Here is a 27,529-nt window from a genome sequence, read left to right on the forward strand (position 1 = left end):
TCATATGTAAGCCAGTCTCTAACCCACAGTGAGCCACCTTTGCTGCCACATTCATCCAGGCGTATACAGTGCAAAGCCACATGGCTAAGAACAGAGCTGTGTGTATTGACAAATAACTGGCGTCCACATCCATCCGTCAGACATGCAGCGTACTGGCTTCCAGCTTTATTTGCTTTCCATTGATTCCCATTATAGGTATATGGAGCCATGTAAAATGCATATCAGGTAGGCTGATCATTAAATGAAAGGATGGATTCATCGACAGCTTGATGGATGACATTTTGCCGAGCGATCCCTATAGACCTTCAATAAAAATACAATTTGGAGCTTAAGACAAAGGGAAAAAAGGAAAATGAAGGCTTTTAAGATGGCAAAGGAGAGAAAGCAATAATTAGAAGAAGGAAAAAAACTCATCCTCATTGACACAATCTTATAAAACACCTACCACATATTTTCTCTGTTTTGCCTAATGTAGATATGATATCCTGGTGGCATCACTGAAAGCTGGCAGAGCTAGACCACTAAAGTTATTTTCAGAAAATGTGCACAATCATTTGTCTTTTGTCCTTAAAGATCACTTTTTGGTGCTTTTGCACTTTTTTTGATAGTTTATATTGAAAATTGACAGGATACTTGGTTTGAACCTGGCTCAGAATCAAACCAATATTAAGTATCAATGCAGAAAGTCTTACCTCTTTTGTGGGTGGATAGGCTTATAGGCCTGGACGGTCACTTCCTGTCACAGACCTGTAGTTAACCTGTTCACCGTTTTTGTTTTTTTTTGTTTTTTTTTTAGCCGTGATTACAGTTTTCCCCTAACTTTAACTAAATGCTCTCTCTCCTAACCCTAACCACACCTTAACCCTGTGGCAGCTGGTCAGCAGAGGACACAATAGCAGCACCTCACCAGTCAGAAAGTGTAATTCAGAGTCATCAAGCTTGATACATAAATTACATACATTAAATATTTGAGATGAGCAAGTCAATGCATTTTGACTTTTCAAGCATTGTAATATTATCTCAAATGAAGTTACACTGTATGAAATTGACTGTAAATTTTCAATTTTGTATTTTTTTATGTAACGGGTGCCATCCAAGCAATACACACTACACTAGCACTACACTACACACTAGCTTTCTCCTGATCCTGCTTCCATCTATTACAGGTAAATGGGTGTAAAAAGGGCACAGAGGACAGCGCTGTAAAACCAGTAAAACAATAAGATTCATGAATGTTTGGCCGAGCAGCCAATCAGGAGCTCATACAAGGTTAGTTTAAGGTTAGGGAGAGATTGTGATTTTGGTATAGATACATAGAAGTCACTGTGAACTTTTTCTGTATTAAACCAGACCACAGTCTCTCCCTAACCTTAATCTGCTAAAACATAAGCATAAAAAAACTTTATAATCTTGTAGTGACTATAAGTGGAAATTCTACTGCAGGAGTGGTTATTTAGCAGACAACAAATTTTATTGACGTGTTCGGTCTTGGTTTATTTGTGACTTGCAAGTACGTAAATTAATAGCATATCCTCATTACGTCAATAGAAAATGTAATCTGGTCATAATTATATTTAATCCAAAGCATATTTACTGTTGTAGTATATTTGTGCAGAAACTTATTTCTTAGGAGACAGAGGTGGTAGATGTTTAGGGGGGCGGCCTTTCTCCCTTTCTCAGGTCTCTATTGTCTGCCAGTGGGGAATAATATGCACAAAACAACACTCATGATTAAAACAAACCAACATTGGTCATATCTAAGAACTTGAACAAACATTTCTTATGAGGACAGTCTCCTGAGTCACAAAGACACTACCATATTTTTTTGAGAATAGATATCTTTCTTATCTCAAACACATATCACTGTCAAGACAGTCATATCATAGTCATAGCACAACAAATAAAGTATCAGGTCACTAAATCATCCACCAACTCGGCAAACACTTTTTTCTGTCATTGCAGTCAGCCTTGTGCACCCAAACATTGTCTAACACACTCCCCCCTAACCCACCCATCAAGACATACTTCCATTTTGGGACACCAAGGTGCCCCGGGCATACCCACTGCCATTCTCCGTCTTTACCCGACGACAAAAACACAACTAATTGGAGTACCACTGCATGTTTTCACTAAAGGCACAATTTAATTACATTTGAGCTGGGAATGAGTATTTTGGGAATGTCTGTATGTTCATTCAAACAAATGGAGCGAATGAAAAGCAATATTTGTTTTGCTTTGATTAGCAAACGGGCAGGGTAATTTGTTAAGGAGAAAAAGAGTGAGGGCAGAAAATCTCTGTTTAACCCCCAACTTTCCAGTGGTAGACTACTCCCACTCTGTTTCACACACACACACACACACACCCTAAACATTAATGAACTTTTGCTCCTGGCTTTGTGAAGCTGACAACCCTCCTCTGCTCTCTTTTTCTTGTTTCTCCCCCTTATTTTTGTCTGCCTTTCTTTCTCCCTAGTCTCTCTCTATCCCCAGTGTCTGTCCTGTGGTCCTCCTGTTCATAAATCCTTTATTAATAACTCAGTGAATAATGTAAAGAGTATTGTTTTCTCCAAGGTTGTATTAATAAACATGAATGAATTTATTTGTCTTCACCAAAGCATGATTAATGCACATTAATGCCTGGATATAGCTCACTCTGCCCTGCATCATCAACCACATATCACCCCACCCCCACGCTGTCACTCCCACAAAAAAAAAAAGACCTATCAACATTAAATATTTATGGCATAATATTAATGGTTTTGTAAAGAAAATAACAAGTTATTAATCCTCTGATTAACAACTGATTAACCTTTTTTATTAAACACGTGATCCGTGCATCATCGACTCAGGATATGTCGACTGACTGCACTGCAGAATAATTATTTTTGTGTCTTTTCTAATTGCAAAAATCGCCTGGCTGAACTATATGAGTGTGTATGTGTTTTTTTTTTTCTTTTTCTTTTGACTTGCACAGATACACTGCTCACACTTGTTCAAACAACATGAGATGTATGTAGCCCGAGATGACGATGAAGGATAAAGGAAAGGAAGAAAATAAAACACACAAACATAACTGGCACATTCTTTCACATTGAGGGAGAACAAGAGCTGTGCCTAAATTTAGCAGCAGATCTTTTTAAAACAATGGGGTTTAATTCACATATCCGTTTATTCTGCAGTCACTGGCATGGGGTGGGAAAGTGGAGTGAAAACACGGCTGAAGGACAAAACATTTTCTCTCTTTTTTTGCCTCTGTTCATCTCAAAGCTATTGTCTGTATTTTTAGTTCTTGTCAACTGAAAGACAATCATGTTATGTTTTCTGACATAATGGTACTGACTTAAGATTGGAGAAGACTGAATTAAACACAATATGAATCTCTAGTTCAAATCCACCCGGGGGATTTTTAAAAAATATATATTTTTGTAGTATTTTGGAAATGGTGCAGTGTTTGTACACAAAAAGGATTATCATTATTAGCTCATTATCAAAATTTTAAGATTTTAATAGTATTTTTATTATTATTTATTATTTATATGTCTTTATGTGTAAGACAGCAACAATGCATTTTAATGGTGAAATTGGTTGAGATGGAACTAATTTTATCTATTCTGCTGAATAAATATACAATAAATAGATGAGTATATATATGTCCTGTATGCAGAGTCTTAATCGTCAATGTAATTAGTAACTATAGTTGTCATATGAATATAGTGAAGTAAAAAGTATAATATTGACATGAAGTATAAAGTGGCTTAAAATGCTGCAAATACTATAAACGTTCACTTTAAAGGACTATAACACTGGCTTTTAAGGCAAATAACTACTTCTGTTGCCAGTCACTTCCTGAAGCATGCAGCCATACTTGAGCTTCTTTAATATTGTGCTACGTTCTTCAAATTATTAAAATGAAATGTTATGGGGATACACCCACCTTAAAATTCTGTTCTCAGCAAAACACACTAGCACACTTAGTGTTTACTTGCACTGAAATCAGGAAGGCCTTTTACACATATCTGCTGCATCACTGCCGTGCTCATACTTCTTCAACTGCAGCTCTTAGATGCAGCAGAAGTATGCATAGTTTGACATGTGATACAGCTACACTGCTAGCTGTTGTTGGTTGGCTCCAGAGGTTAGTGTTCTGGTTGATCTGATGATATAACAGCAGTGTCCCCTCTTGCCCTCTCCCTGTCTCACTCCAACCCTGGTCATCCAATGACAGTGCACATCTGAGTTTGACGTAGAGGAATGCTGTGTTTCTGTGCTGTGGTGACTTTGAAGTCAGCAAAAATAATTTTTATATGCCATTCAAAACAACAAGATGTCAAAATATATGACATTCATGGCTGATAATCACTTTGTATTTCCCAATGAAACTTCACTGCTTATGAAGGCAATGCTGTGTGGCTCCTGAATGGCAGGGGTCTGTCATCAGACCTTCACTTGAGCATGTGAATGTACCACTTGAAAGGATTCATAGATCACTCTGTGATTTTAACACTGTTAAAATGACTGTGCAGCCACTGGTTTGATTCTTAATTACTTTCTACAATTGTTGTTTTATACTTAAATCATTTAGAAGAGTGATGTTAAAGCAGTCATTCAGACAATCATCTTATGAATCCATCAGTACAAAATCTGATTTCTTTAGCCTTTCTTAGAAATGTGCTTGTCTGCTGCATAGCCTACACACACAGCGAGAGCAGAAGAACCGCAATGGAACAAAAAAATAACTTCACAATATCATGTTTCAGCACAATGGAAAATATTTAAAAGACTGTTTAAGGATGTAATATCTGAAAGATGTTTTTGTTTGTGTTGGGAAACACTTGTTGTGAGTTTATTTTATTTTTATTTTTTTCATGCCTCAGTTCTGTCTCTTAAAGAGCATATTGTCTTTGTGTCTTTCCGTCTCATATTTTTTCTCTTTTTTAATTGTCTCTTTCAAGTCTTGCCATCCTGGGAATCTACACAAAGCAGTTACGCTCCTGAACAGAAAAAAAACCCCTCTGAACTGGCTTTTAGTGCTGTTTGTCCTAATTACAGATCATTTTATCACTGTCAAAAAAATTCAATTCTTATTGTAATGTTGCCCTGGATGCTGATCCTGTTGAAGTTCAACCTTATTTTACTCTCCTGGAGCTCCCCCTAAGACCCGGATTCATCACATCTATTCCCCATGGCACTTAACTCTGTCTCTTCTGTTCTTGCTGTCTTCAAATTTCCTCTCTCTCTCTCACTCACTCTTTTTTCCTTTTTTTTTGGAATACATAATTTTTTATGCTGTCATCAAAATGAATTAGTCTGATCCCAAAATATGCAGAAGGACATATGGTTTGGCCCAGTTTCTGAGAAGTGGTGGGTTCAGTTTTTGGTCATCCTGTGAAAAGGGCGTGTGTGTGTGTGTGTGAGTTTTCATTCATTTACAAGTTGGCTTTTCAGGGCCACTTGTGTTTTGGAGAGTATTTATAGTGCCGCTCACACAGAGGTGGACTTCAGTAATTAAGAAAGCAGTAAAGGTGGTTAATTCTACTTTTCCAATCACTTTTTTAATCTGGCTGTCTATTCTTTAAACACACACACACACACACACACACACAGACACAGAAACACAAAGCGGCAGGTACATGAGACTTAAGCTTCTTATAACTCCTTGCCTCTATGCTGTACAGACACAACACTGTGTCAGGGAGAGGTTTAGACATGGTGCGGGCCTTCCTTAATTACTGAGGGATTGCTAAGTAGATACGACTGTGCTTTCACTGCACTAGGTGCTGGGTCAGTGGCGGCCTATGGGATTAGCTGTACAGACTAGCTTCAATCAGAAAAAAGTGAGAAACATTTTCCTAAAGAAGTCGAAGTGCTTCATTAGAGTGTAAGACAACAGGATAGAGTTTACAAAATGCACCATGTTACTGAACTCTCATTGATTGATCTATCACATGACATACATTTAGTTTCAGAAACATACTATCTTTCTTAAAATCAGTATTCCTGAAAAGCATGTTTCTATACAACTAAATTACAACAACAAATAAGTTTTGTATGAAATGTAGTAGCAACCAGATTGCATTTTCTATTAACATAATGAGAATATGTTGTTGATTTACATATTTGACAAGGTGCAAATATGTTAATACTGAACATATGAGTGAACTATTCACAGACAACATGTTTGTTTTATGCCAGAAAATCAGATCGTGCATAGTCTTTCATGGCCAGACCAAAATCTCCACAGAGGTGTGTCAGCTCTGGCTGCACACGTTATCATTCTGCTATCAGGAAAAAGAAACAGTCTGGTTTAAAGAAATAAAAACAAGCCAATCACAATTGTCTTGGGTGGCGCTAAGCTGAAGATTGTTGTTGTTTCCGTTGGCGAAGGAGATTTTGAAAACAACAACCGGCCGGGAAGTAGGACGCCACGTGAGACGTGCCCAATGAAAGGCTTATACCCACAGCCTACATCTGTGAGTCAGACTAGATCTTGTATTACGGTATCCACTTATAGGGACGACAGCATGATTAAACTTTTTATGGTTATGTATAGGTACTCACAACACTTGGTTAACTTTATCCAAAGTGCTTTTGTTCACTAAACCTAATCACAGATGGGACTACAAAACCTGGTCCGTGGTGTGACAGTCGTGCGCTTTGAACACCCCCTATCCACCCTGCCGGATATAAATGTAGTACTTAATTCATTCAAAAACTATATTCCTACAAAACATTTGCTGTTGCAGTTTAGCCGAATGGAAATGGAAATTTCTAGATGACAGAGTTGAGAATTTATTTTCAGGAAAGGTGTGAATATATATGTAATCCCCAGTAAAAACTGTGTGAGTACTAGCCTCTTATTTTCGTAAGGGCTTCTAAATGTACACTTGCAACTTGAACTGTCTTGTCTTCGTTATTTAAAAAAGAAATAGTAGAGATGCAACGCAGAATTGTGTGTGTGTGTGGGATTACTGGTGAGGGTGATTTCACTAGTAACTTGTCTGTAATTATCACAGTGACATATCTTGTGAGATCCACTCATAGGTCACTAGTTTAGAAAAAAGAAAGATAATAATTCAGTATTTTTATATGAGACCAGTGGCTCAGGGTACAAGGGGTCATTCAGAGGTTTGATGGGTATGAAAGTGTGAAATGTGAATCATATGCTTGAGTCATACCTCTTGAATTACACCTCCTCTCTAAGAAAGTAGAGAAGAAGATGATGAACACACACTTTTGTCCTCTCTCTGGAGCACAGTGGTCTTTCACTCTGCTGTGCACACATTAGATTTGTCACAGAACAAATAGAGACACGTCGAGTGCAGTCAAAACACTCCAAACCGTTGTGAGTTTCGGTGGGAGGAAGACATTTTCGCCTCCTTGTCACCAGCGTGAGTTTGGACGTACCATCACAGGAGTTTCGGTGACAGCCCACTGAAGGCTGCTTTGTTTGCCTAAGTCATCTCCATTCCCTTTAATGAGCCATTATGGTTATGTTTTGTCTCACTCGTGTTCGTTGGCTGGCTGAGCTTCTGAGATGGCAAGACAGAAGAGAAATGGATAGGGAGTGGTGGTGGTGGGGGTAGGCCCTGTCTTCAAACCTCCTTGTGGTGTTTCAGGAAAGACAAGATTGGCGACATAGTCTGACATAGTTTGAGAAAAAGTGAGAGAAGAATTGTGAAAAAAAAAAAGTGTACTGATGTATTGGAATTTTATCAAATAGTGGATACAGCTAATGCTATCCACTTTTGATGTTGTAGGCTCATGAAGGTTTTCTGAAAGATATTGAAACTGAAATCTTCAGTAACAGGTATATTAGATTGCCTTAAGATTAAAGACCAACAATTTCAGTTGGTCTTAGTTTCAAAGGAGAGTACTGGTGACAATGCACCAGCAGTGATGCTTACTGTGGGCTTACATTGTAATACTAGTAGAGAGTGAACAGTAAAATTGATTTTACAGTGGTTAGCTCTAGCTGGGCCGAGTCACGACCATTTAAATCACCTGAATGATCTGAATAATTGTACTCAGTCTTTTCCACTTTGACAATGTCACACCTAGCCCTCAAAAATCTGTTGAGTCCCATAAGAGTGCAGTAGATACCTCCCTTAACTCTTCACCTTACCCGATAACCTTTCCATCATTAGTCTTGTCGTTCTTAAATGTTTCCCAAATTAAAGCCTTACTCTTGAAGCTCCTCAAAGTCTCTGCTATCTTCCTCCTTATCCTCTTTATCCTCCTTTTCTTTTGTCTCCTCTGTTTGCCTGGAGGTGTGAGGAGATCCTCTCCACAGCACGTGGTAAACTGTAACAGAGTGGGATGGAACGTGATGGGATGTTGGAGGGGGGGGGTGAGGGGAGTTGGGTGGCTAAGCAGACACTGTGACAACCCACCTGTCAGCAGGTACTCAGTATAATTGGTAAACGAAGGCCGCAGGATAGTAGCGGGGCCCCTTCCCTTCTCTCTGTCTTCTGCTCGGTTGTTTGTTTGACGGGTATTTGAAGTTGCGAGGCAGTTGTTGGAAGCTTGTTCCTTCCTTGCTTGGTTCAGAGAAAGACAGAGGCTAACCAGGAGAGGAGAAAAAAGGAAAGAGAAGAAAAGAACACATTTTAAATATGATTCGGTTCCCTGGTAAGTTCACTGAAGGTGATTAGCCAAGGAGTGGACAGCTCCGCTTGTACATTTCATTGTGGATTGTGAATGGATAAATGTATTCTTCATCCATATTAGACTCTTCCTCCTCTCTCAATGCCAATTCCAGCCATCAGGCTCTGTTTGCCCTCTAATGAAACATATTCATCTTCATCTCGCTCTCTCGCGGTTCTCAAACTCACTTTACAGCATAGTCAATTAAACCCTTAGGGGCCACTCTGTGCATAAAAGGATATATAATGCTTTGACATTTCAGTGAGTCCACATTAGGCACACCCATAGAGCATTCTGCTTCTAGCTGGATGGGAAATAGTCAAAGCCAAGCCCAGAGGTAGAGGAAAGCCAGTCAGAGGGATTGGGTCTCTTATAAGCTAGTTATCTCTTAGGATTCAGTTACTTATGCTGATGTAATAGGGCAATTGTAAGCTGATACTGAAGTCTTTCTGTGACCCCTACACTGGCTCTTGTTCTCATATTAGGCTGCCTAATATGTATTAATGCATATATAGTGTAACAATAGCCTAATTAATAAATAACTAAAATGGACTGAACTCAATAGAGGAGTGTATTAGTGTTGTAGATCATCATTTAGACTTCTTGAATTTTCGGAACGTCCTTCTAGAGACTTTGGTTATCTTCTGTTTTATCTGAATCTGTGAATGTCTGTTTTGTTTGCTTAAGATGGTCCCTCTTCAACGTTCACATAGTCACTGGAATAACTGGGGTCAGAAGTGTAACAACGCAAAGCAAGTTTCAGAACAAGCCTACCGCTCTAGGGCTGTGTGTGTGTGTGTGTGTAAGTGTGTCTGCTAGGCTAGCAGTTGATCCTGCGTCTCGATGGCATGAAACAGCTTGACAGGGCCAACTTCTCCTTAAGGCTGAACATCACCCCTTTCCCCTGTCAAAACCCCTCTGACTTGGGGGCTCTTACTTGTGTGTGTAGTCAACTGCACACTTCACATGCTTTGAAGGCAACTCTGTTCCCAGTTAGGTCAAAAATGTTCAGTGGAGTCAGTGGTTTTAATTGCAGTCTTTTGTTGTTGCATCGGATCGCGTTGCAGGCGTTATCATTTTAAGAAGGCAGCGACACAGAGGTTGTTTGTTTTCTGTTATTTTAGAGCATTTTTTTGTACTTGGTTTATTTTGATTTACAGTGGGCACATCTCCCTCAGTGTACCAGCAGAGATTCTAAGGAGTTGGGGGTAAAAGATCAAGGAGATTGTCCACATCTTCACACCAGTGACCATCCTTGAACAGACACACATAAGACAGACACTACTGCAATTCATCTCACTGTCAAGCTGTCATGCTGGCGATTTCACAGTGATTGACATCTAAAGCCAACCCTGTCCCCTACAAATTAAGTTTATATGGTTTTATATGGTACAAATGTGTTTTCCCAATTACGTTGAGGTGAGAAATGTAATTTCTGCCTGGATTATGTTCACAGGCAACTTTTTTTCTGTGTGTGCGCGTGCATGTACTCGATTTATGTACGTTTAAGGACGGTGCAAGAGTTTGATTTCAGAGCCCTGAGTACCATATGTGGTTCGTCTTAGGCAATAAGAGCACTTTAGTTAAGGTTAGAGAAAGATTGTAGTTTCAATTAAATCTCAGTACAGTAAAAATGTTTTGTACTTTTGATTTTTGGAATATTTTAGACCCCAATCTTTCTTTGATCTTAACCAAGTGAGAATGAGTGAATGCTCAAGTATGACAATAAAGAATAATAATCATGCTTTAGTTGATAGGGATGGATATTGTAGGAAAAGAAATAGAACTCTTTTACCAAAATATTTAGTATCAACATTTTGTGATTTAGCAGATACATTTATCAACAATGGTTTCTCATCATGTTCATGAAATATAACCCAGATGGCATTTCACAAATGTTGCAAATTAGTAAACTCTTTTCTAGGACACAGGTTTGTGTAACCACACATCAGTCCCTGACCTTAGCCGTAGTTTATTTTCATAATCAAAAATCATGTTGACCTTAAACACACTGCAGCTGCCACTTTAAGGTTTTAAGAAATATAAAAAGAAAATATATAAAAGAAAGAAAAGAAAAAAATCTTGAGTTTTGCAGAATCATTAATTATTAGTGTGAGCTACACTACAGAGGCCTGAGAATGTCATGTTATCATGCCACTAGACTTTTACTTATAATGACCAGGCCAAATAAAATCCAACAACAGCTGTTTTGAGCCATTTAGAAAAGTCAAGCAAACTGTTTCAAATGTGCGGAGAAGGTCGCAGGTGTCACAACTTTTAGAAAAGTCAAAAGATTTTTTTTTTAATTCTTCAGACTTTCTTCTGATACAGATTTTAACTTTACTAATATTGTATTCCTTCAATTATGTCTTTCTGTCACGTCCAATGAGAAAGCTTTTAATTCAAGCAAGCTAAAAATGTTCCTATTGAAAGAGGGATAATACAGTTGCAGGATACTAATGTTGGCTGTTTTATGGTGGATTGTACGTGATTCCTGTTTGTTGATTATGTTTGTTTGTATCAGTAGATCTCAGTGTGTGAGTGTGTGTGTAAGATGACTAAACTCTGTTTGGTATGCCCAGCCATCAATATGTAGAACAACAGTACTAGGCCTCTATTGTCTTGTGCTGCTCTATAGGGGTTAGTTGGCACTGCAAATGAACAGATGTGTTTCAAATCATTGTTGTTATTTACCAGTGATAGGGTAGAGCTCAAGAACACCCCCCACCTCCCACTCCCCCAAAACCCCACCCACCCCACCCCCTGTTCTGATTTATTCATTCGGACAATGAATGTATGCAGAGATGCTGAAAACCTGGATCTTTTCTGCACGGATTGACAGGCAAATTTATTATTCATAAAAGCTAATGCATTGTTTCTGTTGCTTTAAATCTCTTTTTTGTTCTTTCATCCTGCTTTTTTTTCCTTTCCCGCATTCTTCTCGATGGTGCAGTGAATTCTCTCAGGCAAAGGTTGGCAGTTAAATGTCTGTGTTGAAATGAGAAGTTTGAAAGACGAAATGCTATCTCTGTGTATATGTGTGTGTGTGTAAACTGATTTAAATCGCTCTTTGAGCCCTACAGAATGGCGCTTTAAATGTTAAATGGGGGTTGAAGCCTGCCTGAACTAATTTGTAGGGCTTTGCACCGTGTTGACATTTAAATGTGATAAGAATAGCAAACTGTACCGCCGACCTATTTGGAAGATGCTTTCGGAATACATTCACATCAGCTGCGGCCTATAATTAATAAAAAAAGACAGGCCTCCCTCGCTCCAGATTTGATTATAATACAACCTTATAAACACACCAGGGATAGATGAGAGGAGACGAAGAAGGAGAACTAGGGGAGGGAAGAAAAGAGAAGAATAACAGGAATAAAAACAAGAGAAATGATGGGGGCAGGAATTAAGAGGGAGGTGGATTGCGAACACCTGGTCTTTGAGGCAGATTGCGTTGGCTGGCTGCTGTGCTATCACATTACTCTGATCCTGCCTCTCTTGTTTGTCAGAGAATTGAGGAGAAAGAGAGAGAGAGAAAGAGAGAGAGGGAAAGAGAGAGAGAGAGAGAGCGGGTGGGGGTCTGCAAAATCAGCATGCAAATAACACCACATTGTTAACTTAATCAGATGCAGGGGGAGAAAATATGGAGAGGGATGGGAGAAGTGTGGTGGGGGTGAGGGGCGAGGGGGATTGCCAGGGAGGTGAGGCAGAAAGGAAGAGGGGTTTTGTGGTGATAGGAGATGGCAGAGGGCATGGAGATTATAACCACCCACACCCCAGTCCCACCTCCCACCACTGCCCACATCCAACACCCTGAGGCTGCTCTGGAACTTATGGAGGACATGCTATATATGTGTGTGTGTGTGTGTGTGTGTGTGTGTGTGTCTGTCTGTGGAGAGGGGAAGCTGATGCAGCCTCTTCAGCACTCCATCACAGGCACAAGCAGTTAGCAACCGGCTACTAAGCTGGCTTGTCTTGGCCACTGGTGTCAGAAATAATGCTACTGTAAACGTCAAGATATTTCTGTCACAAACAAGAGAAGCACCGAAACGCTAACAACAGCAGGTGTGGTTCTTATAAAAACCTAAAGGCTTCAGGTGAACTATTTTGGAGTTTAGTAATTGATTTAGTAATTCCATTGATCAAATGGAAAATCTTTAAAAAGCACATCTTATTTTGATGTGTTTGTTTGACATATTTTGACACATTCAATTCAGCATAGCATATCATCACATCGTGCAGAGGAGTCTGTGTGTTGGGACAGTGTAGATACAGTTACAGGAGAGTCTCTTTTGAGTAAGTTTGAATATGGAAGGTGTGTGTGTATGTGTGTGTGTGTGTCTGTCTGTCTCAAGGGGGAAGTTCATACAGTGTAGTACAGAGAGACCATTTTTCATTATAAACATTCACTGCCTTAATGAACTTAGCCCCCCACCAGAGCACACACATACTGAAATGTGTATGTGTGTGAGAGAGTGTGTGTGTGTTTCTGTGTGTGTGTGTGTGTATGCTGTGTCTTTTTAATGAGTGTGTGTACTGTAGCCTTTGTTGTGGAAGATAAGTCAGTGACGATGCTGAAGGTCAGGCAGGGCAGAGAAGAATGAGGAAAATGCAGTGTTGGCTGGGACAGACTCCTCCGAACTGAAGCTGTGGTGCAGACAGACGCAAGGAATCCTGGGACACAGCCAGAGCATACTGTCAGAGACTGACACATACGTGCCACACACTGGTGCTACTATACATGCTATACTTTTGAACATCTTTATTTACTATTGATTTATTTAACATAAACCTTCCTTTAAATCAAAACGTAATTTTAATCTCAATCATCAATCATATCCCCAATCTGTCCCTGTACACAAGTGTAGGCTGACAAACTGTGCAGACTTTAAACACTTTAAATGATAAACATCCACAGGCAGATGGTTTCCTGTACATGAAGTATTGTAAAGCACATCTATGAATTGTTTACATACACAGTATACATTTTTGCTAATGCCCAGGTGTGTCTGCATGAATTTTGCATGAATATGCCTGCTTATGTGTCTGTGTGTGCGTGTGTGTGTGTGTATGTACCAGTGTGTTTTGTAGTCCAGTTCACACAGAGGCCTGCAGGAAAAAATGCTCCTCTGAGGTTTCACCCAACTTTTCCCTCCCGCTTTAATCTCGACTGCCTTTCACTGAGTTGTTGGCATTGATGCAAATGCTGCCTCACTGGTATGTCTGTTACTCTCTCACTCTTTTTCTCTGTATCCATCTTTCACTTCTTTAATTTTGTCCTGTACTGTAAAGCTTTTCATCCCCACCCCACCCCCACCCCCTCAAACCCCCATCTCTGATCTTAAGAGCAGTCGCCACTGTGTTTTTCTGATAAACTCTGATAGATAAACATGCTCTTTTATGTCCCTGAAGCCCTCCGCCCTCTCTCCCGAGAGCACACCCCTGTAAAGCACTTCCTCTGCTTCAATTAGTCTGTAATAAATACACCCTGGCCTTAAAGTAGATAATGCTCTCTCACTCTCTCTCTCTCTCTCTCTCTCTCTCTCTCTCTTTCTCTTTCTTTCTTTCCTTTTATATCAAGTGCCACATTAGCTTGCTACACATATTTGACTTTGAAACGAAAGGAAAGAAAGAAGAGAGTGTGATGATTCTTTTTTTCTTTCTCTTCTTCCCCAGTCACGGCAAAAGTGCGTGAGAACAATAGCAGTTGTAAGGCCACTATGAGATATTGTAACATATGCAGAGAATCACAAGCATTTCCACTCAAGTCTCAGCTTCCTGATGGCTTTGACAAGATTAGTTTGCTTTCTTAAACAGGAAGTGTGCTGCTTAAAGAAAAAAAAAAAAAAGACACAGCATGGTTACATAATAAGTTTGACTACTTCTCAGAGAGCTAAAGTTCCCTTCAAACTCCTCAGATTAAAAGAGGAGACGCAGAAAGTGGGAGAGGAGAGAGATAGAAAGGGGGGAGTCTATCAAAGTGATGGAATAAAGAGAGATTTAACACGGTCATATTAAAAAGACATGCGGCAGTTTCAATATTTAAAAATCCCATTTGCTTCGAGAGAGGAGCTTTTTCATTCAAGAGCATATGGCAGCAGTACCTGTATTCAGCCTCTCTCTTATCTTCCTCAAAGACAAAGAGAAAGAATGGGTAAAAGGGATGGGGGGGTCGGGGAGCCGAAGAGAAAGAGATACTTTCAAACAGACACTCAGACATTGAAGAATCATTCAATTATCGGCAGCATGATGTAAAATAATTACCTGACTCACTTCCTGTAATGAGTGCTGCTAATTAGCCATAGACTTTTGTTTTAGTTGAAAAAAGAAAGTCCCAAACTCCCAACAGCCGAGAAGCTGTAAAGAGATATGTTGTATGTTGAGGCAGCACCCCATCTTTCCTCTAAAAACACACCACACACACACACAAAACATGCACTGTGACTCTTTACTGTAGGCTCACTTGGCTTGAAGTCACAATTTACCTCCCAATGTATGCACACACACCTCTCAGTAAATAGTCGAGAGTGCACAAAAGAACCTTCTTCTCTTAATTAGCTGTGTAACAATTAAAGTCTCCTCTTAGTAAATTGAACCTTTGTCTCCCTTGCCTCCCTAGTTTTATTTCAGCACCTGTCACAACAACCCCTCCCTTTACCACCACCTCCACCGCTGCCACACACCCACCACTGTTACCTCCACCACCACCACCCCCCTCGACTGTAGTCATTATGCAAAACTCTACCAGAATGCTCCCAGCATGAGTGGAAGAAAACAGCAATTATTTCTGATATTCTCTTATTTAGGCCATATTGACATTCAACTTCTTCTTTCTCGCTGTTTGTCTCTTTCTTGCTGCCACCACCTGAGAAACAGAGAGAGGCTGATCTCAACTTTGTTTTAGTCTCAGTCTTGAATCTTGCGTGTCATCGCAGCAGTCACTCTACAAGAGACATACAGGCAGCACTGCTCTATATTGTGACCTACACATTGCTCTCTCTGTGTGTGTGTGTGTGTGTGTGTGTGTGTGTGTGTGTTTGAAGCATTGACATGCAGTGCAGAGGGTGACCAGTGATGTAAGCCACAACAGATACACTGTAGTCATTGTCTCTCTGGCCTCCTTCTTCCTGCAGTCTAACCATGCGTGAGCGCTCTACACTACCATGTTTGTTGTCTGAGGCACACACACACACACACACACACACACACACACACACACACATAGTATTGTGTCCTGGTTTTCTGACTGATTTGACAGGAAGAAGAGTTCAGTCACCAGACACAGAGCAGACCAAACCACACAGGTACATTATAAAACATTAAAGCCACATTTTGAATCATGAGTTGAGAAAAAAAGTTGGTCAGAGAAACCATGCCATTGTTCTGAGGTTTTTGAAAGTGCTAATTAAGACTTGTACTTGGTGGAAATAAAACCACATATGGATGTGTACAGAACCAGTATATGAGCATAAAGAAATACCAAAGAACATTTATAAAGATAAGCAGTAACAGTCGACATTTGCGTCAGTTATGATAACAAGAACAAACGATAATTCATCCTTTGGCAGCTAATTATTCTTCTGTTTATTGCCCATGTTAAAGGGCCACGCTGGTGTTTTTAGCATTTTCCAAGGCCTACATGATTCCGATTTTTTGCATGTATATAAAAGGTATTTTACCAGTTGGTTTCCATTACATTAACTGCACCATGGAAATCCGTGTGCAGAGACATGAAAATTAGAGTTCAATATACCATCAAAACATTAAAACATGTCAACTTTACCTTATTTTTAAAACAAATATTTACAAGCGGAATTGCAATGGCTGTCTGGAATTATAGACCACACACAGTGGGAAAGTCTCTGAAACAGCATGTAGACTATCAGCAGATATGACCACTTATATCTGCTTTGCAAGGCTGATATTGCTGATACTGTTTCCCAAAAGAACAGCATCAGAAAACTAATAAATATCTGTTTAGTAATTTCATTGCAAGTTCATGGGCGCCCAGCAACAGTAACAAAAGAGTAAGCTGCAGTAGTTGCAGTATTAGAGCAGGGCTGATGCAGTGAATGTGTAAGATTAGGTTCATTCAGTATCACTATCATTTCAGCCACTATAGCTTTTATTTATTTATTTTATTCATTTTTTTCACTCATGTCACTGCACCTCACTAAAGAAAGACTGCTTAACAAATGTTTGGCACTATTAATCCTGTGCTCGTCGCTCTGCTTTATTCGCTGCTGCAGGGGTCTGTCCATGCCACTGTGACCACTATTGTAGCGCACTCAGGAGGGGAGAGGTGTTCACAGATGTACATGCACACACACACCCATACACTCACACACATAGAGACAGAGACATCTGCAGGTCATCATCATCATAGTGGGAATAATACCAGGGATGGTTATCATAAAGGGAAGCTTTGAGCTCCCGGCTGTCTTGGGAAGATGATTTGGCTGGCCCAGAACAATGAACTGTGGGAATCCGCTTGTCCTGCATTGATCTTCCTCCCATGGCATCCCCTGCAAGGCTGTCAGAGCGACGGACGGATAAAAAGACTGAAAACATTTTTCTTTCTCTCTCTCTTGCTCTCTCCCGGTGTCTTTCTTTTCTCGCTGTCAGGAAGGCTCCCACTGATCAGCAGGGATGAGCTGAAAGTTGAACTACCTGTTGACAAGACCTCTTAAACAGCCCTCAATGACATATTGTTCAAGAGAAAGAGGGAGAGGCAAAGGCTCCTGTTCATTCATTCATTTGTCACTGATCTATTGAGTCCATGGTCTCATCAAATCCTTGCTCCCTTGCTGTTATTTTCTCTGTGTTAAAGCAGAGCAGAGGGTTATATTAATTTAGAGTTATTTGTAAGTTTTAAATTGTTGGATGTTGTGCGTTTATATAGAATATTATGTTTCTTTTTTGTCTCTAGTGTTGTGTTTCAGATGGTATCCACTACACATTACTTTATAAGCATGTTATTTGGCGTGTGATTGTTTTTTTTTCTTGTTGTTGTTTTTTTTTGTCCAGCCAATCAGCTCCCTGGTTTTTTTCAGGCTAATAGTAACACCTCCCCAAATCCAGTAGTCCTTTTGGATACAGGGGACTAGACGCACATATTTACTTTATTATGATAATTAGTTTTATTGTTACTTGTCACTTAATTTTTTTTCTGTTTGCTTATATCTCTAAGAAAAAAAACAACAAACAAACAAAAACATTCCCGTATCTAGATGAGCTCTAATCTAATCTGATGTCTGCAACTCTACTTTTTTCTGCTTTAAAAAAGAACAATCCATCTTTGAAACTTCAGATCAATATGATAGCGCAAAGTTATGAGTTTTGATCAAGAAGCTCTAGGCATGGAGTCAGGATTGAATCTAGTAGGGGTGGTGTGACTGCCTTCCATGTACAGTTCAGAGTGTTTTCGCCTCATTACAGAAAGTAATAATGCAATGAAGTCAAAGAGCAAAAAAGAGAGAGAAAGGGAGGGGAAGGAAAACAAAGCAGTTTTTTTATTGGATTAATTTAATGCCTTGCAAAGACCACCTGCAATAGAACAAAACACAAGCCAGGAGGAAATTCGTTTCTGGTCTGTTTTACCTACCAAGTTCTAATTCTAACTAAACCAACTTTTCCTAAAAGGTGATTGATCACTGAAATGATGAGGAAGCTCTGTTTGTACCTTGAAAACATATTTACAGCTTTTGAAAGGATCCAAACTCCCCTGCTGCTTGTGCAGTCACTAAATACTTAGAGTGTTTTGTATTCAAATCTCAGAACATGTAACATATGGTAAATATCCACATTGTCCCTTCAACATCAAATTGCTGTGGCTGCAACACAGTCGTCTCATTAATGATTTGGTGCAAATATGATGAAATTCAACACATTGTTAATAATGATTGATTTGTTTAACACAATGAGTTTGTTCATTAGGACTTAATGAGGTATTGCATTGTGATTAGTCGATGGCTTTTGTGTCGATATATGCCAAAATAACAAAGTAAAGTCCAACTAATGGCTTTTCGATCCTTTAGTTTCCCCCCATCTTGTCTTAAATGCCAGAGGAAAGTTTTATGACAAAACTCAGGCCTGTAAATTCAAGTCAAGTAAATTCAAGAAACTATATCAGAATTCAACAGAAAGCTGTTGATTTTAATATGAATTTATAATAGGTAGCTATTTCTAATATTGAAACTGTCTTTCATATACTCAAATAATTTATATGGTTACAATTAGAAAGGAGCACAAAAAATCCCATATGCATTTATGATGCTTGCTACTTTTGATAAAGGCAGAAATGAACTGAGCACATCCAAATGCTGAAATACACTTCCATTGTATTACAGATACCACTTATAATTAAGCTGAGGCTTGAAGAGAAAAAGAGCAGAGAAGAAAAATGCATTAAGAGAAGCAGAGTCACATCAGTTTCTCACTCTCTCTCTTTGTGTGTGTGTGTATATGACAGATTTTGTGCGTTTACGGGTGCACGTGGTGCTTTGCTGAATATTAAACCACAAACTATAAAGACAACAACTGAACCATCGTGAGAAAATGCTAAAGGAAGTCTTTGTGGTTTTAGAGGTATCAGAGGAGCCAATAGTTTTAATGAGGCGGCATTGCTGTACATACCAGGAAATAATAAGGTTATACAGGTTAGAATAACGGCAGATAGATACTTTAGCAGTACAAAGCTACAGAGTGGATGTGTTGTTCATAATGGAGTCTACACAGGCTACACAGCCGTGGCAGAGACAAAGTGGCCCTGGGTCTTTCCTGGTTACAACTGGTAAGAATGACAAACCTGAGTCTTGATCCTCTAAAAGCATAATATTCTTAACTAATATTATATTAAGGTAACAATACTATGCTTTAATATTATAGAGTTGTTTTCGTCTGTACAATTGATTGGTATTTTGCATAAGACTTAACATTAACATTAACACGCATAACATTCAGGATTATGTCAAAAGTGAAAGAGATGTTGATGTGATTTTTGTGGGCTGTCATTTGATAGTGCTGGGTGAGTTACAACGTACTCACTGTGTCTTTTAGAGGGCATTCACATATTGAATTGTTGTCTGTAGTCAAAGGGTTGTGTTTGAGTGCGTGTTTTTGCGTGTGTGTGTGTTCCTACTTTTACACCACCCTCAAATTCCCTTGCATGTGTGTGTTGATATGAGCAGAGGGGGGATGTCACATAAGAAATGTCCTTTTTAATCAGGGGAAAAAATATAAAATGACTCGGGAGCAAAGCAAGCATATTAATGTGCCTCATTTGCATACGCTCGTCAGCCAGGATACGTTTATAAAAAACACAAACTGGATTCGTCAGTTCATTTCACATTATTCCATTGTCTATCTGCCTTTGTTATATGTTAAAGATAAAGGCAGAAATCAAATTGAAGAAAAGGGCAAGCTGCTATCTCCCCAAATGAGCAACAGCTCATCAGCCTAGTTTAAATCACAGATTTCTATTCCAAAAGGCAGCCGCCTCTATAAAAAAGGCCCATTCAAATAAGGTCTTCTCCGATATAAGCACGCCTGGTGATAGAAGCTGGGGTGTCACATAAATACAATTTAAAACCTAAGTCATTTAAAGCAGTTTAACAAAGTTTAATCTTTCCCAGCAATTCTCTCCAAGTGTTATAAAAAAATGTACACATATATTATCATTATTAGTTGTCCTATTATATTTTTTTATTTATTTATAATTACTTTTAATTATTATTTTATTTAAATGCTTTATTTCTTACTTGAGAAACACAACCATAGGATCAGTCCTAAATTGAAGCAGGTTTTGACAGGGGCATATCTAACTGTTAGACATAAGCCTGCAGAACATAGCATGGCCATTATATTCTTGATGAATTCAGTAGAACTGCTTTATGATACTTGTGGGGAGAATTCAAAAGGCAGCCCACAAGTGTCACATTCCTTTAAACACAAGTGGAAGCTGGTCACAGTCTCTAATTCATTTTCTCAAGATAAGAATCCACCATCAACAGTGTGTTGGAGGGGCCAGTGGCTAAAAGAACAGGCACCCCCTATGTCTACTAACCTCCTACTGATGGGAGTGAGAGGGAAGAAGGGAGAAAAAATTCAAATGAATGAGAAAACAAATGAGCCAGGCGCAATGTAGAGTCCTCCATGCTTTAGAAACATACTGTAGGTGGGGAGAGAGAAACAGAAAGACAGAGTCTGGCAGAACCTTAGTTGCCCTTCGTGCCTGTAAAGTGTATACTGAACATGTGCGAACATATTTGATGTGGGTGTGCCATAAGCTGTCTAAAATGATACCACTTTAAGTCAACTCACCTAATGCCAGTACTTTACACCGCCTCTTCATGAAAGGATTTTTTGATCATTATAATGTGTTACAGCGCAGTGACTGCTGCTGTTACCAGGCAGCATACTAATCAGTGTAATGAGATATTATACAATATTTTGTTGACCAAAGCAGAACCATGGTTATTGTTTCTGAGGGTTTGACCCCTGCCTGCAGCCAGAGGAAGTGTGCAGATAGATGTTTATACCTCACCATCTGGAGAACAGATGGATCTGCATTAAAATCAATGTTATTCTTTTGTTATTATTTATTCACTGATGTTGTACATATGAAATGAAAACACTTAACAGTGATAATATAACATGCTTAAAGAGTCATGATATATTTCAGTAGCATTAGAGGAACTCAGGAGGACAGACAGAGAGAGAATTGGGGGAATAGAGAAAAAATGGCAAAGGGAGAGCAAAGTGATTCAGATCAAATGTAGTGTGATTCTTTAATGGAATATTGTGCCAAGACAAGTGTCATTGCACCAAGATAAGAGTGTTGTGTTTACTGGAGTAACCCCTTGGTTTTAAGTGCTATTGTTAATATCATAATTGTAGTATTGCGGTGGCTTCCTGACAATGCCGTTGCTCCATTTCATTAAGGCATGTAATTGGAAGAATTCTGATAGGATGGGCACAAGTAGCTTAATTATACACTGCTCACTGTGTTTACAGAGTAATTATTCCATCCAAAATGGTGTTACATTTTGAAAAAGTTCTAGGGAGTCGCAGCTTTTTCCAGACCCTTGGTACTGACAATTCACGCAGTGATCTGTGCATCAAAGCACAGGTGTTGCTTGCACACATTACTTCTGACCATGTGGTTGGATAATCGTCTACCTGTAATCTGGAAAGAAAATTTAAAGAGCACATAGGCACCCACCATGTCATAGTATGATTTTGTTTTGTTTTCTAAAACCTACTTTGCTTTGGAATATTTATAATTATGTAATTCTGTTATTTCTAATATGATCCCTTCTTTTTGTCTTGTCTTACAGGATGGAGGACTCTAGTTTGTGTCTTGGTGTGTCGTCAGCGGTGCCTGATGCTGATGCCCATCTGAGCAGTGCAGTCTTGAATGGCCGCTACCCCATAAGTCAAAAGCTTCACCAGCTTACTGCCCAGCTAGGACACGCCTTTCCTGACCTACACCGCCCACAACAGATCCCTGAAGAGAAAGCAGCCACGCCTTTGGACGAGAAAACCCATCACGCAGCCCTGGCTAGTCAACCTATTAGCAGTCAGATGGCCCTACTAGCCAATCAGCTCAACCGAGACATTGATGCAGGGGCACTAAGTGGGCTGAACGGGCGAGTTGACCTGCAGCAGTTTCTCAATGGCCAGAATTTGGGCATCATGTCCCAGATGAATGATATTGAAGATGACGCCCGTAAGAATAGGAAGTATCCCTGTCCATTGTGTGGCAAGCGCTTCCGTTTTAACAGCATCTTGTCGCTGCACATGCGCACACACACAGGAGAGAAGCCCTTCAAGTGTCCCTACTGTGACCACCGAGCGGCTCAAAAGGGCAACTTGAAGATCCACCTCCGCACCCATAAACTGGGGAATCTTGGTAAGGGCCGCGGCCGTGTCAGAGAGGAGAATAGGCTGTTGCACGAGTTGGAGGAGAGGGCCATTCTGAGGGACAAGCAGATGAGAGGGAGTGGTAGTCTCCTCCAGACACCTCAAACACCCCACCTGGGCCTCAACAGCAGCTCTAATACCCATCAGCAGCAACTAGGATCAGCCTGTGGCCTCCTTCCCCCCTCTGGCCTTGCCACTTCAGACACAATTTCCCAGCCCTCTTCTTCACCCAAGCCAGCAAGCACCCAGGATGAACAGTCCCTGAACCCAACTACAGGCTTCCGTTGTACCTTCTGCAAGGGGAAGTTCAAGAAGCGTGAGGAGCTGGACCGCCACATTCGCATACTCCACAAGCCCTACAAATGTACCCTGTGTGAGTTTGCTGCCTCCCATGAAGAGGAGCTGATAAGTCATGTGGAAAAGGCCCACATCACAGCAGAAACCACACAAGGCCAGGGTGCTGGTGGTGCTGGCGGAATGCAGATGGCCACCGAATTCCGTTGTGACGTGTGTGGACAGGTGTTCAGCCAAGCTTGGTTCCTCAAAGGCCACATGCGCAAGCACAAGGACTCCTTTGAACACTGCTGCCAAATTTGTGGCCGTCGTTTCAAGGAACCTTGGTTTCTCAAGAACCATATGAAGGTACACCTCAACAAGTTGGCCATCAAGAGCAAGCCACCCCAGCCCAGTGAGCAGGACATGGCTGCTGTCAATAGCATGAGCAATCTGGCTCAGGAAGCTCACGCCAACCTTTATTCCCGCTACATCTCCTGTCTTCAGGGAGGCTTCCTTTCACCAGACAAACAGGGCCTGAGTGAGCAGCACCAGATGTTGGCTAAAGCAGGGATAGCCATGAAGGAAAAAGAGATGTTAGGAAAGCTGCTGGGGCCAATGGCAGGAGGTATGGGCCATGGGCTAGGTGAAAACGAGAAGCGCTCACTCCTGGGTTGTCTAAACCTTGTGCCACCACTCAAGTCAAGCTGTATGGAGCGCCTGCAGGCAGCTGCAAAAGTGGCAGAGATGGATTCCCTCAGTAGCTACCAAGCCTGGCAGATAATGGCTCGTGGCATGGCTATGGAAAGGGCTTTCATGCCTAAGGAGCAGCAGCAGCACCAGCATCATATACCCCCAGGACAGGAAGATGAGATGGGTGGTGCTGGGGCTTTGGCTTCTTTCTCAAAGGATAAACAAGACTACTCCTTGATTTCTTCCAATGATAGCTCCAAGCAGAAGCAGCTCTCGGAGGCCTTGCAGGGGTCCAAGGCCTCTAGCGGAGCCATGATGTCCATGAAGGAGGATGGAAGAGGTTTTGACAGTCACCGTGACTTGATGTCTCACCATGGTAATGCTGAGGCCTCTGGAGCCCTGGCTGGCCTGGGAAGCCCAAACATTGACTACAGCCTCTCTAGCCTCTCTGGCCTAAAGGAGAAACCTTCAGAGTGCCCTGACTGTGGCCGGATCTTCAGAACCTACCATCAGATGGTAGTCCACTCCCGCATCCATGGCAAAGACAGGAGAGGCATCGAGGAAGCGCTCCAGCAACAAGGTCTGGACGAACGCCGTGGATCAGCCAGTGACCCAGAGTCCCAGTCCATCAGCCGCTCGACCACTCCTGGTTCATCCAATGTGACAGAAGAGAGTGGAGCTGGAGGAGGACACTCCCAGACAGGAAGCGTCCAGGATGATAGCCCACATCCCTCCTCACCATCTTCAGGTAATTAAAAAAAAATCAGAGAATGAATGCCAACAACTTGTATTCTTTGGTCAGTCATTGAATAGGGATCTAAATTTTATCGAATGACATACACTTGGGAATTACGTTTTGTTCATTAATTCAAAGTTACTATGTTACCGTTCTACAATTCTACCTAGTTTGTAATTAAGAATCTCTTTAATTGTACACCTTTATGTATATATCAGTGTGTAAAATCCATCTCTTTAAAAGGAAATGAAAAACACCCAGTCACCAAAGAATCAGAACTGCACATTCTTCACATAACTTACTGTGGACAATGAATTTCAAATACCCTAGTCATTATCACACTCATGTAGGATACCTCTCTCTCACACACACATATAGTGCACAGAGTACATTCAGATATATACACATCCAGACAGAGTTTTACAAAATTGAGGTATACACATTTTACCATAAATATCATATATATTAGGTATAGAGTTATATGTTGTCGCACTTACGAGTTATTATGTTGGACATGGTAACAATTGTCCCCTGATGCTGCTGTTTTGTTGCTATAATTCACATTAAGCCAAACACAAGACTCCAGAGAGCACAGTCCAGGAAGAGACCTGCTTCACCATTGCATCCACGTTTGCAGGTTAGCAGTCTAGATCCCTGTGGAACATGAGTAAAGACTGGGAGCGTAGGGACGAACTCGTTTTAACCACAGCGATTAATAAATGTCTTTAATAAACACGTTGGAGACAACCATACCCCTCCCCTCTCCCTACCCAGCAAATACAGGCCGGCCGGGGCTAGATAAGTGTATGTTTAGTGGGATTAAGGGAGGCTCGTTGCTAATGATTACACAAGTTTTTAAAGGTAACTTTCGCTTGCTCCTCAGGGCACTATTCTGGCGTTAAGTACGTGCGTGGTAATTAGGTCACGACTATGCGATAATCAGTCGGTTTAAGCTAAACAAGACACTAATTAAAGCTATACATATAAAACAGGTCAAAAAAATTGGTGAACTTCATTTGCAAAAGCAAGGATGTGCTTTTAAGTCTTCTGAGAAAAAATATAAATAAATATAAATATAAATCAGAGTGGCTTAGCTTAAGGCTGTAAGCAACTTAATTCCACCAGTGGAGACGAAATTGTTTATTTATTCACAGAGGCATAAAGTCCTTATCATGCCCGTGTAGTGTGATGGGTTTGAACATGGGATAGGCTATGTTTATTTTAATCTAAGAAATAATAACAGACAACCCCCCACCCCAATTAGGAATTAATGAAAATGAGAGTGAGATAAAAACCTATTTTCTTTATAGAGACTATTAAACATAACACTTTCTCAACAGGGTGGGGGTGTAGCGGATGTAATTATCTTCTGAATTTTAATGCTGGAAGTTTCTCTCTCCATCTGTCTCTCTCTCCCTCTCTCTGTATGTCTCTTTTGACTCAAGCACTTTGAATCTGATGGGTACAGCTTGTGGTGTTTCAACAGCTTCAGAAGTACTGTATTAACAACGAGTGTGCAGTATACAAAAAAGTGAATTAAAATCATAATTGACAAATAAAACCAGCCGAATACCACCAAATGCTAACAAACCACAAAGGAATACATTAGATTTGGTTGAGTGGTTAAATCTGGCCCCTGGTCACTATTTTTGGAGAAGTAGGGTATGATTAAAGACAAATATATAATTACAAAAATAAATTGAAACAGTACACTGGCCTGTTGGGTCTCCACAAGGCCTCAATATTGCCCATCCCGCTGTTTTGGTTGCACCCTTAGCCTAGTGCTCAGTCAGTAGGCTACAATGCTAGATACACTGGCATTATTCAAACTCCCTGTCAGTCTGTCACTGTTATATCTCAGAGGCTGTTCTTACATTGTTTTTGTACAGATTTGTGAGTGTATGTGCCAAAACAGGATGTCAAACTGTAGCTAAGTGCTATAGGGCATGGCAAAGCAGAAAAACAGATTTGCAGAGAAGAGTAGAATAAAATGATGAGGCATACAACTGATCAGAATAAACATACTTTTACTGAAAAAAGTGAGAAGTAAACAGATTTGACATTAGAAATGTTAAATATGCTTGTTTTGCTATTTCCTGTTTTTTTTATTCAGAAGTAGTGAAACTTGTCTTTCTTCACAACTTACACAATGTGATTCACATTTGGAGCTCAGGGACTCTCAAATTAGAAGCTTTGATGTGTGAGAAAAAATGTGTCTGAGTCTCATGTGGAGAAAGGTGTCATGCTTCTCCTCTGCATGCATGTTTTGTTTTGTGCGTGTGAGTGTGTTTGTGTGTGTGTTTATGTATGTGTATGTGTGTGGGGGTTATGTGCTTTACAGTATGTGTGCATATCACTCTCTTCTGTAGTGAACAGGATGTGGCTACTGTACCATCGTCTTTATCTTAATATCTCACGTTTAAAAAGAAGAGCTTGTAATTCTCTCTAACTGTGTGTGCGTGCACCTGCAAGTGTGTGCCTGTCTACGTGTGAGCCTTTGCCCCGCCACCTACCCACAGCAATTTTGAGTTAAACTTAAATTATAGTAATCAACAATAACATCTCAACTGTGAAAGAAGGTCAGCTCCGCCGCTTTTGTCTTTGAGACGGCACTTGTTTAAAAGCAATGTGTGAAAAAGGGGAGAAGTGTGGAAGAAAAAGAGCAGAAAAACAAAGGCCTCTGTCAGAGATGTCCTTTAAAGACCTTCCTTGTTACAGCATAGCTCAGCAGCTAACCTTGAGCATCTTTCTTATTCAATTAAATTCCTTTTTTTTTTTTTTTCAAACAAAGAGGTAATTACATTTATGTCCATCACCATCTTTTTTTTGTTTAGTTATCCTTGGACTGACTTCAGTACATCATTATTGTTTCCTATGATGATCGGGCCTCAAAGAAGCTGTGTTGAGAGAAAACACATTACAGTGTAGTATTCATTTTAGAAAGGTTCAGCAACAGGTAGACCTGACGGGAATGTGGCTTATCACATCTGAAATAGACTGGTGCATTGAAAGCATATCACTTTTTTGCCAGCTCTTACATGCAAATAACCCACCATTAAAAATCCTCATTTTACACGATCGCGTCTTCCTATTCTTCTTCCATGGTACAAGCTAAATGTAGCTGAATGTGTAAAAAATAGGCTTTGCTGCACCCATACAAGGCCTAAAGCAGCGAAATTCCTCCTTAAATGCACTTCTACAACCTTCCCACTACCCCTAAACCTCACTCCCACCTCTTGGCTCCAGGCTGTAAAAGACTCC

General features: G+C 40.3%; 1 protein-coding gene across 4 annotated transcripts in view; it reads left to right on the forward strand.

Annotated features, from left to right (window-relative positions):
* Nucleotides 1-27,529, forward strand: part of znf536 (zinc finger protein 536) — a 219,115-nt gene that overhangs the window by 86,545 nt on the left and 105,041 nt on the right. For 3 of the 4 annotated variants that reach the window (XM_018692859.2, XM_051076255.1, XM_018692858.2), the window contains exon 5: nucleotides 21,981-24,280. In XM_018692859.2, the coding sequence (XP_018548375.1) occupies nucleotides 21,982-24,280 (2,299 nt within the window). In that variant the 5' untranslated portion in view covers nucleotide 21,981. Of the gene's footprint in view, nucleotides 1-19,296; nucleotides 19,436-21,980; nucleotides 24,281-27,529 lie in introns of those variants that run through there. The other variant, XM_051076252.1, reaches the window with a different exon arrangement.

The sequence above is a fragment of the Lates calcarifer genome, linkage group LG2, assembly GCF_001640805.2.
Source record: "Lates calcarifer isolate ASB-BC8 linkage group LG2, TLL_Latcal_v3, whole genome shotgun sequence".
Classification (NCBI taxonomy): domain Eukaryota; kingdom Metazoa; phylum Chordata; class Actinopteri; family Centropomidae; genus Lates; species Lates calcarifer.